Source organism: Morus notabilis, unplaced genomic scaffold (assembly GCF_000414095.1).
Source record: "Morus notabilis unplaced genomic scaffold, ASM41409v2 Scaffold555, whole genome shotgun sequence".
Classification (NCBI taxonomy): Eukaryota; Viridiplantae; Streptophyta; class Magnoliopsida; order Rosales; family Moraceae; genus Morus; species Morus notabilis.
The window spans coordinates 6,804-25,516 of NW_010360709.1; the positions used below are offsets into that span (position 1 = coordinate 6,804).

At 30.4% G+C, this 18,713-nt stretch overlaps 2 protein-coding genes across 2 annotated transcripts in view; both read right to left on the minus strand.

The window, feature by feature from the left end:
- Nucleotides 1-11,200, minus strand: part of LOC21396242 (sodium transporter HKT1) — an 11,460-nt gene extending 260 nt beyond the window's left edge. Inside the window, exons 1-4 of the mRNA XM_010097080.2 lie at nt 11,165-11,200; nt 10,849-10,881; nt 2,989-4,055; nt 446-691 (exon numbers count right to left, since the gene is read on the minus strand). Coding sequence (XP_010095382.2) covers nt 446-691; nt 2,989-4,055; nt 10,849-10,881; nt 11,165-11,200 — 1,382 coding nt within the window. The remainder of the gene's footprint in view (nt 1-445; nt 692-2,988; nt 4,056-10,848; nt 10,882-11,164) is intronic.
- Nucleotides 11,201-11,311: 111 nt separating this feature from the next.
- LOC21396244 (methylenetetrahydrofolate reductase 2) lies at nt 11,312-18,206 on the minus strand. The gene is made up of 11 exons (XM_010097082.1): nt 17,802-18,206; nt 17,251-17,311; nt 17,043-17,125; nt 15,327-15,500; nt 14,444-14,617; nt 14,197-14,297; nt 13,731-13,842; nt 13,341-13,421; nt 13,011-13,188; nt 12,008-12,342; nt 11,312-11,395 (listed from the first exon to the last, which is right to left on the minus strand). Exons 1-11 carry the CDS (start codon nt 18,204-18,206, stop codon nt 11,312-11,314), a joined length of 1,788 nt encoding a protein of 595 aa, XP_010095384.1.
- Between the last annotated feature and the right edge of the window lie 507 nt (nt 18,207-18,713).

Sequence of the window (18,713 nt, forward strand, 5' to 3'; positions counted from 1 at the left end):
CACTACACCTATATCTATAGTTATGAAGGAAAAAAAAAAGAAATAATAATAATAAAAAGGTATAAACCGACCTTAATTTCCCATTTCTCTTACATCGATCCCATTATATGTGTGTATTTAAAAAAATCGTGGACTAATTATAAAACTATAATTCTTTTACTAAGATCAATAAATTAAATGTCATACAAGACACCTCAGTAAATTACATTCAAGTGTTAATTGCACTTGTACACCGTGAACTTACCGATACATAGCAACTTTAACCCTGGACTTTTCTTAACAATTTATTTTATATATATTTCATTGCTAATTAATACAATCCTAATCGCTTATAATATTTTCACACTAATATTTTATTCATAAGTTAAAGAGCAAACATTCTCACAAACTAAAACATAAGGAGCTTATATATATATATATATATAGAAAAGGATCTTATTATTACCTGATGACCTCAATAGCAATATTTAGAACACTGAAATTGAGTGGATCTTCTTTGATCCTTCTTCTCTCAGTTATGCACACAAGGATAATGAATATAGCCAGATAGGAAAGCTGTGAGAATATGTAATTCTCCATATATTTATTTCCCATTTTCTTACTCCTCATAATTTTTGAAGTTATTTCTGGATCACGCACGTGGTCTTCATCGTCTTTTATGGGAAGAAAAGAAGTATAAGGTGGAAGGTACCTGATATAGTACATAACAAAATCCAAGTTGGGGTTAGTTTTCATGCATGGTTTACTAAGATCACACATGGACAATATAAAAGCAACTCTTTTTTCTACAATACTTTTTTCTTTTGGAGTTTCTCAGGTAATCCGTTTGTATCTGGTCAAAATCACATTAAATTAAAAAGTATATAAAATAGTTAGATTCTGATACAGATCTAACGGTTGAAAAATAAAAGACTACTGGTAGTCCGTTTTTCAAAGACTACCAGAACAACGACCGCCAATCACACACTTATGTCCACCACTTTCTCTAAATAAAAGAGAGAGAAAAAATGACAAAAAATGCAATGAAAACCAGAAACTAACTCTTATAAATGATATAAATGATAAATTATTTAACGTCATTTGCATGGGTTTTTAGTTCTATATTAGACTCATTGCTGAGGGAAATTCCACCCAAATATATGCTTGACACTTATTAATTGGGTTGATAAAGAAAGATAGTACAAGACAAAGTCAAAGCAACTCTTTAAAATTTGTCGATTAAATTCGTATTTTGAATTAATTTAACAAGGGGAGAAAATTAAAGTTAATATTAAAGATTTGTATAATTGGACCGATAAACCTAGTACACCTTCCTTAATTTAGTTATTTACTTCCGATTATTTGAGCCAATTGACCTTCTCAAATATTTGATTTAGTTTTATTGTATAATGATTACGCATTTTAAAAGGAGACTTAATTACAAAAGTTGTAAACGAATGATGGAGTATTTTACTTTCAGATTCGACTTTTCTTGTGAATAAAATACGGCACAGTACTAAATTCTTTAACGAATAAAACACTACAATCATCTACCGGAGCTATATGTTATTAAGAAAAATTTTGACCATGTATGCAATAATTCATTTCTTTTTTCTTTTCAAATCCAATAATGCATTTTTTAAGCACACTTCCCTATATGACGGTGCAGTAAAATATTCAAGATCGATATGGAGAATATTCTATACATGAACTTACACAAATGAAACAAGGACTATATATAAAATATATCCGGGAAGTTTCTTGAGGCCCATTTAGTTTGTTGATTTAAGTTTTTAATTCAAGTTGAGATGTGACTTTATGTGATAACTTTTTACTGTAGCAAAAAAATTAAATTTGACTATTTTTGAAAGTTTTTTACTATAACACAACTCGAATAGGTGAAATGAACGAGACTTTGAAAAGTTTAATTTGAAGAAGTAAGCATCACTGTGAGTAAAGTTTACTACCATGGTTGCCAAACCAACGTTGAAGCCAGTAACGTTGTGAGTTTCGGCTTCGATATCGGTTGGAAATCGACATTGTAGGTTTTGATATTGGTTTGGTTTGATTTTGATATCATACTCCAATATATGGTTAGCTAGCATCAAAAGGACAACATTTTTCATGAAAAATCTTTTTTTTTTGGTTACTTTTAACATCATATACTGATTGGTTTATGACGTCAGTCAAATGCATTGACAAACACGCTTTGATCAATTTTTATTAGGTGTGTTTTTTTCACAACTCAAATCATAACTTATACCTTTTTATATGAGAGAAAATATTGTATCAAAAAGTTGTAACAAACAAATTAAAGTGCATCTATTCCAAATTAATGAATCAAAGTTTTTTTTTCTTTTCGTTTTATATGGTTAGCCATGGCGTGGAAAGCCCGACGCTTTTCATGAAAAACCTTTTATTTTTGGTACTTTTAACATCATATGCTAATAGGTTTATGACGTCAGTCAAATGCATTGACAAACATGGTTTGACTAATTTTTATTGGGTGTGTTTTTTTTTTTTTTTAAACAACTCAAATCATAACTCATACCTTTTTTATGTGAGAGAAAATATTGTTGTAAAAAAGTTAAATTTAAATTTTCATGAGACTGTAACAAAAAAGCTAAAGTGCATCTATTCCAAATTAATGAGTTGAAGTTTTTTTTTTTTAACTTTTTTATGCAATTAATAAAAAAGAGAAAACAACTAGCATCACACAATAGCTCCCCACTTGTGTATATAGTGCTTTTGTATAGCATATAGTTCCTAATTACGAACACACATTATACACATCACACAAATTTTTGTTGTTTTTTTTTTAAAGACCATTTTATTTTATTATTGAGACTATTCCCCACCCATATTTTTTTTTTCGTTTGTTTTCGAAATGGTAGTTACATCACACAAATTTTTGTTGTTTTTTTTTAAAAGACCATTTTATTTTATTATTGTGACTATTCCCCACCCATATTTTTTTTTTCGTTTGTTTTCGAAATGGTAGTGGCTTACATCATGACGACGAACAACACCAAGATGGCCGGGGAGATGATCGAAAGGTCGACGATAGTTTCGCCCGTATGTCTTGTGTTAACACATTGGAACAAAGATCCAATTATTTTTTGATAAGAATTTAGTCCACTCAAGGCTTCTGAGCTCCACTCCATTGAGCCGAAAAGTATGAATTGAACCAAAATAAAGCCAAACACACTAGGAACCAAAAGTGAAGAATGCAGGCTAGGAAGCAAGTGAAGATACTTGATTTCCCAAGATTTCATCAAGAGATAATTGGATTCCTCCTTCTTAACATTCAATTTGCCCAAAACCCAGATCGAAAACCGAAGGAACGACGGAAATAGAGTGTTCCCAAGAAGGACTTGAGGGATGAGGATTAGAAGAAGGCCAGAGTTTTTGCTGAAAATCATCATGTTTTCATTAGTGGGAATGAAACCACAACTTGCAAAAGTTGAGACGGTTGTGAAGATTGAGAAGGTTAAGAGTTTAAGGTCTTTGTTGTTTAGTACTTCTCTTGCGCTTGTTATAATGATTAGGTAAAGAAAAACCATTGTGATGCCAAAAATATGTACAATTAAAAGATAACCCAATACTACATAAGCCAAGTATTTTATTGAAGAATACTTGAGATACCATAAATCAAAAGACTCATGATCAATCTTGCCGTTTTGTGGAGGAACTATTACTATAGTGCTTAACTCAGTTTCTTCTAAATTACAACTAGGGTTTGGAGAAGAAAGGACGTCACTATTTACGGAAGCGACTTTACGTTGGGATTTTTTGAGAGTGAATTGTTTGATGAAGAGTCCAAACATGGAAGTGAAGACCTCTCCTCCTGTGAACATCAAAAGGGCTAAGATGAGGAGTTGCGAGTTGGACAAAACCTCCATTTCCACGGTCAACATGCTCGAAACCGTTGCCGCGGAGATGGAGGTGAAGAACAAATCCAAGTTTCTAGGCCTAAAGGAATCGGCCGCACTTCTCGGCTTCAAAGCCAACAGAACAAAAAACCCTAGGGAAGAAATGGACATGAAATAAAAGAGTTGGACAAAAAATGGGTTGAGCTTGCGGCGAAAACATATTGATTTTCTTTGGTGGGCAAGTTTGAGGAATGGAAAACTAGAAAGGTATTGCAACCTATGGAAAAAACAAACAAAATTAGCTCTCATGTTTTAAGTTCCTTGTACTTGAAAATTCCTCTTCTTGTACGGAAATTTGGATGTGGGGTGGATTTATATATAGAGGAAATTAATATTCGTTTAGTTTTAAGTGAATGTCACTTTTATCCTTTTCTACCACCTGGCACTTTTTTCGCCTCTAGCTAACATAGCATAATGGTATGGTCTCAGTGTAATATATTCCATACCATATCCAAACAAATACTTTGTCTTGGAAGGTCGTTTGGTACTCAAAAAACAAGCATGTGTAATTGTCTAATGGGAATCTTACACGTGGCTCTTTTTGGGCTAAATACGTAGATCTATTAATTCAAAGGGGGGGAATGTGTCTGAGTATTGTTCTCGTCGTTATTATAACAACAGTATTTAAGGGCACACGGTAGTGTTCACACCATTAGTGAAAATTTAAGGAGGAGTTTATTGTTGTTATCATTCTCATTTGCATTGTCGTTATGGATCCGCAAGTGAAATTTTTAATTACCTCTGTTAAAAAGTTAAAACGTAATTAATATTAACTTAGTGTATTGGAATATATATATATATTTTTTTTTTCTTTTTTTTTTTTGTTAGACGGTAGGCCATTATTTGGCTAAATAATATTGTTATAATTATTTTTTCTATGAAATGTCACGATTTTGCTTACGTTTGTGCTGTTGGATTTATCTTTACGAGAAAGGCTAGGATTATTTAAAATGTTACTTTCTAATATTCTTTTAAATATATAAAAAAAATAATTTAATTTATGCGTAATTACTATAAATTCTATCGAAATAGATTTTTTTTTTTATAGAAAAATTGTATCCAAGTATTAATTGTGTTTTGTCGTCATCCAGTAAGATTTTGGGAGTTTTATTAATGAAAGATACTTAATTTATGAAAAGCCAGATAGTTACGAAAAAGAATTTATGAAATGCCAGATCGCCTTTTCAGGTTGCATATCTAATACCCATTTGATATAGATTTTGCTTTTGTTTAAATTTCTAATAAGCACTAAAAATGTTATAATAAAGTTTATAATAACTTATTGAAACTCTTATACAAATTTGCATAGTTATACAAATTTCAAAAGCTATGCAGGAGAGCTTTTTGAGAAGCAGCATTTTATGCCTTTGATTGGAAGCACTTTTGGAGAGTTAAATCACTTATAAGAGCATCTAATCATTTACAATAGCAAACTTTTAGAAAACTCTCTAGCAAACAGGCTTACAATATAAATTCTTAAAAATAAAAAATAAAATAAAAAATAAAAAACTAGAACCTTATAACTTGGCTGAAAATTGGTGTTACTATATATGCCGTGTTGGGACTGACACGAGTATAGCACGATACGATAAGTAATTTCTTGACGTTTTCAAAAACATCTTTTTGATATCTTAAAGCTGATTTTTGAGATGTAAAATGACCTTAGTACATTTCATTTAACTAATAAAAAACTAATAGATCTAAGAAAAAATTTCTTTTAAATATTTTAATGTTTTAAAATATTTGAAGATTTTTTTTTAAATATTGGTTACTTTTTAATTGATAAAATGGGTAGTTTAGACATTACATATCTTAAAAATTAATTTCAGAGTATCCAAAAAATATTTCTAAAAACGTTAAAATATTATTTTAATATTATAAAAAAACACATTGTACCGAGTGCATGTTTCTCTCTTATACAAAATAACAAAATGATTTTAACAAGGACATTAAAGTCTTTCCATCAGGAAAAAAACCTAGGCATCATATTCTTTTTGTTGTTGTACAACCCTTGACCATTTCACCTGACAACACACTCAACGACACCATGGCATAAATGGCACATTACTATATATATTAAAAAAGAGACACGGTTTATTGTGTATAGTACAGTGAAATATCAATTTTGCCCCTTGAATTTGAATTGTCGAGTTTGCCTCTTTTTTTTTCCCTTTCTTCCCCACAAATATCAATGCCACAACAATAAATCCAAAAACACCAAACCCAAAAGATTGACCACAACGTAAGACATATTTACTAATTCATATGAATTATCAATAAAAATCAACATTTATTATTTTGAATACATATCTTAACAATCTTTTATCATTTCAGTTCTGAATCATATGCAACAGACCTACCCAGAAAATGCCCAAGAACCAGATAATATAATTACTTCTAAATTCTAAAATATTATATAAATATATTTATATATATATATATATATATGTATATATAAACTAATCTTATACTATAAAAATTCTTAACTTTTTATATAAACAACAATATTTTCTGCAGCCCGAATTTTATTCTCAAGCAATAGATAATAGTGCCATGTTGGAAGCCATAATGCATCAAATATCGAAAGCTTTAAATGGAAAATATTCCCAGCACTGTTATTTGGTCTTTTGATTGATTGATTGATTTATTTATTTGTTAGTTGTTTCCGATGCATATCATATGTATACACAACAATAAGGAATCATCGAGAGAACTTTAGAAATATATATTTTTTGCTTTTTTTAGTAGACATTCGCAAATGAAGAATATATATACTACGGAATTAATAGCCCTTTCAGTGACTGCATTATTGCATAGAAAAATTTATAACTTCAAATAATTGATCATTTAGGATAAGGTCTATGATGTGGGGTTTCTCAATAAAATTTAAAAAAGTCAAATTTCAATAATTACTTTTGTTTATATTAGCTCCAAATCTGGAAGGGTGCTAGCTCACGTTGTTTTCTTGCAAACTTTTGTGTATATGTTTAAAACTCAGAATGCATTAGCGTAATTTGTGGAAATATGCTTCTTAATTAAAGTAAATACAATTGTGCTGCGTACTCTTATGTTTTGTAGACACTACAATGAAATAAAATTATGCTATTTGATATAGCAGAAATAGTAAAAAATAGACCAATATGAAAAGCTTAAGAAAATATATAGGCTAATTTTTAGTATAGAAATTAATAGGCCATAACTTATCAAGTTATGGTTCATAATCAAATAGTTATGGACAAATTTGTCAAGTTATAGTTCATAGTCAGACAAGTTATGGATAAAAACCGTGAATTATGGATAATAACTTGTTAAGTTATGGTTCATAACCAGACAAATTATGAACAAAAATAATAATTTGGCCTATTTATTAACTTATGTAAACTATTGGCCTATTAATTTTAATTCATCTTAAATCTTAGTCTATTTCCCTCTTTCTCCCTTGATATAATATTAATTCTCACTAAAAGTTTTAAATATATGAATGGACGAGTTTAAAAATGACATTATTTATTGCTTTTGATAATTACCGACCAGATTTTAAAAATAGGTCCATATATAAATTATATAAAACTAGAATATATTCTTCAAAAACTACATTGCAAGAAAAAAAGGGATTTAGGGGCAGCTACAAAAATTGACGCGCCGCTGTAAGCTTATCAAAAACTAGCATATATCCTTCAAATTTCAGAACAAATCAATGTCTTTTTCCTTTATAATTTCTATGTACTTAATATGTACTTTACTGTTAGAAAATACGGTAAAAAGTTGCGTAATGGAATTTTAAAATTTTTAATCAAATAATTTAAAGTCGAGTTTTGATCATGATACTATATATCATAAATACTAAATATTTAAATCATATCTCTTGAAGATTAGCAGTAAAACTTCTGACATAACTGCAAGGTCGAGAACAACGGCGGAAGAGCCTCAACCAAAGATACTTTTTTACTATTCTCTTTTTCATGACTAGAGTGCGAGTGAGCATACGTCGTTTAATCTTCTCTTAGTATTCTTCTCTCCTTCCAACTACAAGAGAGTCAAAGAAAAAATCAATCTTGATGATTGATCAATTTTTCCTCTCAAGAAACCCTCACCAATAGCCACTCAAAAGTCTCCCAAGTAATGTAAGGATTAATTGGACTTAATGGGCTATTTATATAGGTAGGAAGGTCTTACTTCCACAATTAAAATTATTTTCAGAATCAAATTCACTATTTTTATTGTAATTAGTAGGTGCCTATGAGGCAACATCTGGTTAACCGGCCCTGCCTGTCCGGCTAATCAGATGACATAACTTTTTTGTGTTTTGAAAAAGTGTATTAAGTCTTTTAGTAAGAGCTATGAATTCTCTATCTATGAATAATAAATTTACGCATACGTGAGTCATATCTCTAATGTACCGGTATGCGTATCTTCGACAATGTCAGGATTTCACCCGCCTTTTGGTACATCAAAGGATACAAGTCACATATACGAGTTTATTATTCATCTCAGGATTAAGATAGATCACATATAATTTGTTAAAAGTGAATTGTTTTATTTAAATAGAATTATTAATTAAAATAATTCAACTTTGGTCTAATATAATATATATTCCACGAACGGAACTATATCAATGTCTCTACCCATGGAGCTCCACTCCAACAGCTATGATAAGCCATCTCCGTTAGGAAGTAGACAACATAACAATCTTAACATGAATAAAGCACCAACTTTATTCCCTCGATTGCAGATCATATAATTTAGACTATCATTTTTAAATTTGTATCTTCTGCATATTCTTCACATTATATCCATGACAAACTTCCAGTTTGCTTATCATACATTCAACTTATATAAACATAAAGAAGACAATGATTGATATATGAAATAAAGAAATAATCCTTTATTAATAATAGTCAAAATTCAAAATAGCATTGTTACATTTATTTTTAAAGGGCATAAATGCGAACATTTATTTCATTGGCAAGAAATATACTCAAATTCAAAATTTTATATTCTCAAAAGGAAAAAAATACAATGAAAAATCTATAGTCAGGGAAATAACAATTTGTAATGATCCCCACCTACACTTGGTATGACATTATCAGTTTTGAACCTGAGCATGCACGATTATATTATTAGGAGGTGGTGTTCTTCCTAATAAACCATCACCTATATCTTTTTCGAGGTGATGTAACTTATCTTATCTTAACCTTTTTGTCTCAAGAGATTGATGTTTGTTATATAATCTGATAGAGATGACATAAGTAATTAAATAAAATAAAAACAAAATTACAAAAAATATTTCTCCAATTACAAAAAATATTTCTGCACTTTGGTGCTTCTAAACATATGATGGATCTAGATCTAATAAGTCATTTCTTAAAACACTACATAGAATTTACCTTAAAAGAACCACTGCATGGAATTTGATATGTAGATAGATTTTGTAAAACAGATATATATATATATATATATATAGGTATATAATTATTATATCTTACGGGGATATATAGATAACCTTTGTGAAACAAATATATTGAAAATTACAATAATATTTTATAGAATATATAAATAGTATCCCCAACTCGCATGATATGTATATAAATAGTATCCCTAACTCGCATGATATGTGTATTTTATCGGAAATCATTACAACGTAGAAGAATACATTAATATTCCGAGACCAATACACTAATAGTATCCCTATCTTGATGTGATCTTACGTGCGATAATTATTTTTTAATCAAAATCGTATTTAAAAAATTACAATAATTGCCGTACAATATTAATGGAAACTGAACGGTACTATAGGGTGCAGTCTTCGAATATGACTCAGTCTCTCACATTATTGTGACACCTAAACTTATTTAACCAGATAAAATAATAGTTGTTTTGAGGAGTTTTTGAAATGATTTATGGTATTTTATATGTGAATCGAAAAACATTTGAAAATAATTTGCTCCAACTTTCATAGAAACGTCTCAAATAATGCATATATAATATTGATCGTAGTACTAGAATACTATATAATATTCAAGGTGATTGAAAATGCTTAATTTTGCGCGTATAAGCCGTGTCCACCCACAATTCATGCATGATCATGTCACATGTTACAGGAATGATTCTCGTAAATAGTTAGAGTTAGCATTCATTTGTACATTTTTTTTATGACTTGAGAATTAATGAGAATTTGACTTCTTCCAGATTTTCTTTTAATTCCTGAATCCATTAAAATGAAGTAATTCAATTTATCGTTTGTCATTTTATCATTTTTCAACAGATAACAAGTAACAATTGACTAAACTCATTCTATCTCGTTCAATTAGCATGGCTCAAGAACTAAAACAGTGATTGCATGAGTGATGAGTTAAGCACTTATTAATTGCTCCTAATTAACCAGAAGTTTTCGTACAGGTTGTGTTAATGGTTATTGCTTATGTTAATAGGCAAGATTTAATTCCTCTCTTATTTTCCTCATAAATTCATTATCTCTCTCTGAAATAATATAAGATACCTGATGTATGATTTTGGTGTAAATGTAACTATAACTTTTACTTTACAATAATTCAAATATTCAAAATGCAACAATTAACTCTAAAACGTTTCAATTAATACTAGAAGCAACCTATGTAACAAATTTCCGATGGTAGGAAAAAAAAATGTTTGGGATATTTATCTCCTTATACTATGTGTTTATGTGTAAAATATACTTTCCGTTTTTTAATTATAAGCAGAAATATACTTTGGAATTACAATTAATACATAAATCTATACCTTTTCTTGTACAAAACTTGAGTTTAACTTGTAAAATGACCAAAAAATTGTATAAATGTCTGGAAATATAGATAGACGTCATATACAAACTTTCTCTAAGCATAATTTGGTCATTTGATAAGTTAAAATATCAAAAAATAGTATAAATTTATATATTAATTGTAATTCGAAGATATACTTTTGATAAGATTAAAAACCGATAATATACTTTCTAAATGAACATAAAACAGACGATATAAAAATATAAATAACGCTTTCTCTAAGCATAATTTGGTCATTTGATAAGTTAAAATATAAAAAATAGTATAAATTTATATATTAATTGTAATTCGAAGTATACTTTTGATAATATTAAAAACCGATGATATACTTTCTAAATGAACATAAAACAGACGATATAAAAATATAAATAACTTAAAAGTATTTATGACAAGAGGGAAAATTAATTGCTCTCGTTCTTTCATTTAACAAGAGCAAATTTAGTATAAGATTACAAATTCACACAACGTGAGGATTTTAGCAAGCGCCATTCATTAAAAGTGGGTCCTAAAGAGAAATACACCTCAAATTAGTGAGGTATGAACTGCCACAAAGTTGAGACCTACCATCATAAGTTGTTCGAAAAGTGGTACACTCTCTTTTCAAAAATCAGAAAATACAGAAAAAATGTTGGAGTGGATATAGTCATTGTCCACCAAACTGACTAAGAAATGACTGTTGCGCACCTGCAAAAGTGAAAAAAAAAGATACAGTTACAACTACCAAATTAACTAAATCCGTTCGAAAGAACAAAGTTGTTCATCCCCAATAAAGATTATACCACACAGGCGTGATCTATAGTTTGTGGATTCTATAGTTTCTTTAATTTGTTGGTGGTGGCAAGGTCAAGATAGTTAGCTAGCTAGGGTTTCAGGCCTGCCAAGCTTAACAATGATCTCAATATGCCTGTAGAAAGAACCTTTTTGAGATACCAAGAAATCATAAATCAATAAGTGCAGTATTTGGAGTCCAAAAACGTCGAGTCTCGTAAAGAATGCCATAAGTAGAGCCATAGTAAAATTGGTGAGAAGAGGAGTAATTGCCGAGGAGGGATCCGCAACATGAGAAGGGTTTGTGTACTATGTCATTATGTTTAGCAATTTCTCATTCAAAACGGTTAACATTCGCATACTAGAAAAAAAATGTGGTCATAAGTAGTTTAGCCTAAAAATGTTGAGGTCTGAAGTTCAAATCCCCCGACGTAAGCTCAAAACGACAAAACACCAACAACAAGCATATATGTTCTCATTCCACTTGGGTACAAAAAGATATGCATATTGAGATAATGTAGAACCGACCTGTTCAAGTAAATTTCTAGAAGGATCGCCCTCAGGGTATAAGGAAGCCCACACTTTTGACCAAATTTCAAAAGCCTCATCCTTCCATACAATAAAGCTAGAAGGATCCAAAACAGTTGGTTGGATGATCTCTTTTCCAGGAAAAACTCCCCATGTCACGGCATTCACATCCACATGACCAATATTAGAAATCCAACTTCCTTCTTTGTTAACGGCCATTAGGGTTATTGATGGGAAAGCCCTAGATTTCTCAACAAGAGAATCCAACTTTTCCCTGGAGCAGAAAAACTCTAAGTATGCCTTCTGATAGACATATCCTCCTGGCCCACCCCAACCTGAAAAAACATGTTTTAAGAGATCAGAAATCACAATCTAAATATATAGATATGTATTAACAAAGCTAATTAATTAAATCAATAGTTTTGTGAAGAATCCATTCAAATATTGAGCAGACTGAAAAACAAGAACAATTTATAGTTTAAAAGAAATTTTCTTATTTGGTTAATTGGGCTAGATTAAGATCCGAGCAAAAAGTGTATATGGTGCACTTATAAAACCACTAAGGATCAATATTATGTTTTGCTCCTTCATTTTGATATGATAATCATGAGAAGCAAAATCCTTCTTTATATAATAATCCAATATTATATATGTCATGGTCAGAATCAAAGATAGGTTATTCTCAATATAGGGCTCTACGGCCTTATTATATGTCCAACAATTACTGTAATAATTCTTGCAAAGTCCTAATAGAAACACTCAATTGAGTTCAAAACATTGTCACTATGATTAAAAAAATAAAATTAAATAAAATTGCTACTTTTAATGAAGAGAAGATAATTGATATTAAGGCCAACCTGACTAGGTTGTCACTTATTAGATGGCTTTTTTTTTCCCTTTATCAAAAACCTCTCCTATATATATGGGTGCAAATATTCTTAGATTTGTCATGAGAACAGATTCAGAAACAAAACTCTTTGATCATTAACTATTTAATACTTACCAACAGTTTGGCAGTCAGATCTTTCCCCATTTACTGCCGGTTGGCTATTTATGGTAAGGAAACCCTTCATGTTAATTTTCATTAGTTGTTCACTGATAATTCTACTCTCCGGCTGAAGACCATCAAATTCTGACCAAGGACTACTTCTTAACTTCCCAACACAGAATTCCTTAAATTTCTGGACAAAATTAACAAATTTCATTATATAGTATTGGGAATATATATATATATATATATATATATAATATTTGAATACAATTTTACAATGAGAAGCCAACACCAGAATACAAATATGATGCACAACCAAAATGATCATTAATTATCACATACCTCATGAATATCTTCGGAACTTCTCAAGGGAACACCCCATTCTTCTAGAAGTCTCTTCCCACGTGCACGTGACTGCATGACCTGCATGTACTTGTAGAAATTAATACAAAAATTATAATATATAGGAATTCTACAATACTAATTAAAACATTATGGTCAGTTTTCTCAGTTTAAACTTTCCTTAAAATAGAAGATATTTGATGTTTAATTATGGTTACACTTATAAACAGTCATTTTCCCGAATTTAAGAAATAAACTTGGGTTATTCACTAAAAAAATCTTAATTAAAAATGGTCATTTACTTTTTTTTTTTTTTAAAAGGCTTAAACCTCTATAATTAATCACGTGATTTGGGAGAAAAAAAGAAAACGACAAAAGATTATGGAACACCTCATAATCAGTTATTGCTCCATATGAAGGATTAAGAGAATCGCCCCATCGCCCATTAGGATACTGGTCCCAGTCTGTAGTCCTTGATAAATAACTCTTTGGCCGATTGGCCCTACAATATATATTTATTCAGTAAAAACATCATATACATACACACACACACACGCACACGCACACACACATATATACATATATATATATATATATATATATGTTGGAAGACTTGTTATATTGTTACTCATTAGTCATAACTAATTACTTATATTAGCAAATGCCTTAATAACTCTTTAAGAACATACACTTATCTAATACACTTTATTGGTCTTCGAAATTAACTAAACAACTGATCAGTATATACAAAATATAGTTTTTATATGTTTATAGATCAAAACTGAAAGCATAGCCAAACAAGCTCTGATTATTTTTATTTTTTCTACGAATTGATAAGTTAAAATAAATCGTGTACCAGAATATTGGCCGAACATCTTCTTTAACTCGGAAAACGTTTGTCGGACGTCTCCAAGGCAAGGACCTTGATATTTTGGCCTCTTCAATCAAACCAAGATTCTGAAATAATTGTTACTATATATTAGCATGGTTTATAAATTTTAGACAACTATATGTGTGTCTGTGGTGTGTGTGTGTGTATATATATGTATGTATGTATATACACAACTCAAGCCAAATGAATAGTGGGGTTTTTGAAATATTACGGATAGTATAGCTAATGCTGACTTCTCCAAGTTCAAAGTATAAAAATGCAATGTTCTAATCCCATGGGCCAAAATCTTCTTGCACATTTCTGTTCCAAGGTAAATTCCATAGGATTTAACAGCTTCTTCATTGTCCTTGATAGGCTCCAACGCAGCAGCAATCTCAGCAGGAACCTAAAATATTTATGTATTCATTTAAAAAAAAAAATGAATCATTGTGTTGAAAACGTTGACACTGTAATTTAATCAAACACAGAACCGGTAAAGAAATCCAAATGTTGCATATTATCAATAGAAAGCACCATCATAATGTAGATTGAAGGTTTAGCAAACATTTTCACTTCTTTTAATCAAATTAATTGTTTTCCTCAATTCTGTCCTTATATACTCTGGGATAATATTATGTCGAACTAGGAAACTATATTTTTGCACAAGTCATCCATATGTATCAAAACGCTTTGTACATTTCATAACAACTTCCATCTTAAAAGGTCAACATGTTAAGTAAAGTGGCTCAATATGTTTATAAGTTGTTGTTCATTTATATATTTATACGATGTAAAACTCGGGTTTATTTTACCTTTTACAACTTCCATCCAGTGATAATTTAAAAACAAAGTATCTAAGAGTTTTGGAGATAGGAAGACAGTGTTGTAAAGAAAAATGAATATAAAATGAGTCTAACCAGTTATATTCCTCACTTCTAACCACTAGATCCATATTTGCATGCTTCCAATAAAATAAAGGGTTTTTTTTTTTTTACAACGTAAATTTTAAACCATGAGGATCACGTATTGGAATCAGCGCTATATATATATATATATATATATATATATACCTTTGTATAATTTGCAAAAGGTTAAAATTGAGGATATTTGCATACCTTTGTTTTACAAAAGCCAGTCATACGCAAAAAGCCTTTATAGTTATTGATAGGCATAATTCCTGGAACAATGGGACAAGTAATTCCAACTTGGCGGCAGTCATTGACGAATTTGAGGAAAATATCCGTGTCGTAGAATAATTGTGTAATGATCAAGTCAGCCCCAGCATCAACCTGGTTTTTTTTTTTTTAAGTCATCAATATCACAATAAAGAAAGAAATTGATAAAGAAGAGATGAAACCATGCAACAATAACTATATATAAAAAAATTTATAAATTTTGATTGCATATTATCATAATATATATCTTTGTAGTTTATTTATTCTCACAAAAACTACTCAATATTTTGTGAGAATCACTAAATTAATTTAGTATCGGAGCAGTAGGCCAGTGCTAATTTCAAGCTCCTATAATTCAACTCTCAAAAGTTTGAGCCTCGTTTGCTGCGTTGGTTTGAACTATGACTCATATTTTTGTTGTAGTATTTACTCATAAAAATTGAAATTCAATTTTTTTTTTGCTGCTATGGTTTTTTCTATCAAATGAATCCACGTTTAATTTAAGTTCTTAACGTAAACGAGCAAAGTAAATGGGGCTAATTATATTCACATATTGGCTTTCCAATTAAAATTTACTCGTACACATTTGGTCATTATCTGACCCACATGTAGGAGGGGTGTTAGAACATAAAATCAAGGGATATTTATATTTTTATACCCTATGTTTTAGGTTTATTTAAAAACTATACTTTCAATTTTTAATCTCATCAAATTTATATCTTGAAATTAGATTTACGACCCAAATTTATACCATTTCACAGTCAACCCTTGATTTTAAGCATAAAATACCTAAAGTACCCTTAAATAAAAAAGAAAAAAGAAAAAAAAAACTAAAGAAAAACTTTAAACTTACCGTTTTCACCTTAAAAATATTCAAAATATCATTGAAATGGGGTTTCTTTCGTGTTTTTAATTTTTATTTTTTATAATACTGGAAAGTTTTATTATATTCTCCCTTTTTTTTAAGAATAGTTTGGTCATTTTAAAGGTCAAAATCAATTATTGACTGAGATAAGAGATAGATTTGTATATTAAATCTAATTTGAAGGTATACATTTGATGATATTAAAAACTGAAAGTATAGATTTTGAATAAATTTAAAATATATAGGTATAAAAATGTTAATATCCCTAAAACTAATTTTTAATGCCGGTCCACCTCCTAATATATATATATATAGCTTAAGATTTCTAAGGAATTTGGTAAATTAACATTCTTAGATAAATTGGAGAGAAGTTATAATTAGTGGTAGGCTCCGATGAATATCTATGTCCTTAGTCAAAATTTATGACAAAGAAAAAAATTAAATAGCCAGACATTAGAAAAGAATCAAACCGAACATCTTACTATCTCACAAAAAGTACTGATAACTATAGCATTAGGAGTTTCTCAAGAAGCTTTTTTGTCATCTTAATTAATTTACGTTTTCTTAATTTTTCCATTCTTTATCTTCTATATAGCAATAATTAAGGTACAGCTTTATCTGGGGGTGTGTGTGTGTGTCAATTCTACATAAGTAGGATTTTGAATATAATATAGCAAGTGATCAAGAAACTATGGAAGACGTAATTTCTGCACAGAAAAACAATTGAGATATATATATATCTATCTATATATATATAGAAGGGCACTTAAAGAATTATAAATTTATAAGACCTTTCTCTTCAAATAAGCCAGATCCTTATGATAGCCTTCAAGTGTAGGGACCCCACAGCTTCCTATCATATCCGGATGTGCCTCTGAACATAATTAATTAGGTTAAATTATATAAGAATAAAAAATATTGGTATTATGTATAATCAGGTGGACCTGAAATATAAGGGAAAACGACCAATATGTAATGGTAATTAAGAAAATAACAAACCTGGATAACCAGCAACAGTAATGCCAAAGTAGTCTCCATACTTGGCCCTTATATGTTTCACCTACAATAAAGAGGAAACAAATAAAGCACATGATTGCTAGTTAAATATTGGTGTATGAAAATTTAACGGCAATCATGCATGGTCATTTTAAGTAATTAGACATGTACCGTATTAGGGGCAGAGCAAGAAAAAATAAGTAAACACAGCAAAACATATGGTTCAAATGTTAAGGGATGACGCACATATATAATTTCAAATTTTAAGGGGAACAAATTTCAAATTTTAACAAAATATAAGCATTACGGTGAAAAAATATATAAGTATCGTTCATTTTATCTATTGGAGTTTTTAGTTTTAAGTTTTTATATTTAAAAACTCTCAGAAAATATCATATTTAACTTTTTAACTACAGTTAAAAATTCTCAGAAAATTACACATCTCAATTTGAATTAAAAACTCGAATCGACGAAACGAACGAGACTATAGTTTTACAAAATGAATTAGGTAGTGGTGATAATACCAGGCGCTTATAATATGATATAGTACGTACCAGGTCTAGGGCACAGGCAAATCCGCCTTGCACTTGGACGAACTTGTCCTGGCCGCGAGGCGGGTCTCCGCGGAGGGCAAGGACGTTCCGGATTCCCTTAGACTTGATGGTGTCCAAGGCGTGGTCGATCTTCTCAAGGGGCATGTTCGTGCAGGTCAGGTGCATCATGGTGTCAACGCACACCATGTTCTCCATCTTCGCCGCGATGTCTAGGGTGAGCTCCGCGGTCGAGCCCCCGGCGCCCCACGTGATGTCGCAGAATGCCGGGTTGTAGGCTGCCATCCGCTCCATCTTCTCGAAGAGCCCGTCGACACCATCCTCCGTCCTCGGTGGAAAGAATTCGAACGAGAAAACAACCTTCTTCTCGTTCAATAGCGCCTCTTGTATCTTCTCTATCACCTTCATTGTTATTATTTCTTTGTTTTTCACTTTCTCTGTGGATTTGTTCCTAAACGAGTTAAGGGAAAAGGGTTTGTTTTTGTTTGGGAGATGGGAAATTGGGGAAGGATCAAGACAGAGTGAACGAGAAAGGTGTGTAGTGGGAGTGGGAGTAGGAGTAGGAATAGTAATGGCTCTCCGCTTTTCAAGTTTTATGGAAGAAGGAATAATTATGGTCAATGATACAAATAGCTGAAATTTTCTCTTTATTTTTATTTTATTTTAAGGAAGTTTATTTAACGAATTTCCTGATTGATAATTCTTGTTTTTTTTTTTTTTTCCTTTTATAACACATCATTTTGGTGTCATTAATTTTCAAAATTATTTTATTCAATAAAATTCTAATATTTTTTTTGACAAAAAATAACATGTTATGCTTCAAAAAATAGAGATTTTTGGGACTTTTCTACATATCATGGGAAATGATTTTTTGAGACCAATCCCACCTCAAAACACGTAGGGGTTGTTCTTTTA

Bases quoted from the DNA above. Each gene is read 5' to 3' on its own strand.
- LOC21396244 (XM_010097082.1), bottom strand. From the start codon at position 18,206: ATGAAGGTGATAGAGAAGATACAAGAGGCGCTATTGAACGAGAAGAAG. The intron at 17,312-17,801 runs GTACGTACTATA...TCTTTATTGTAG, and splicing joins TTGCCTGTGCCCTAGACCTG to GTGAAACATATAAGGGCCAA. The intron at 17,126-17,250 runs GTTTGTTATTTT...AATTATGTTCAG, and splicing joins TACTGTTGCTGGTTATCCAG to AGGCACATCCGGATATGATA.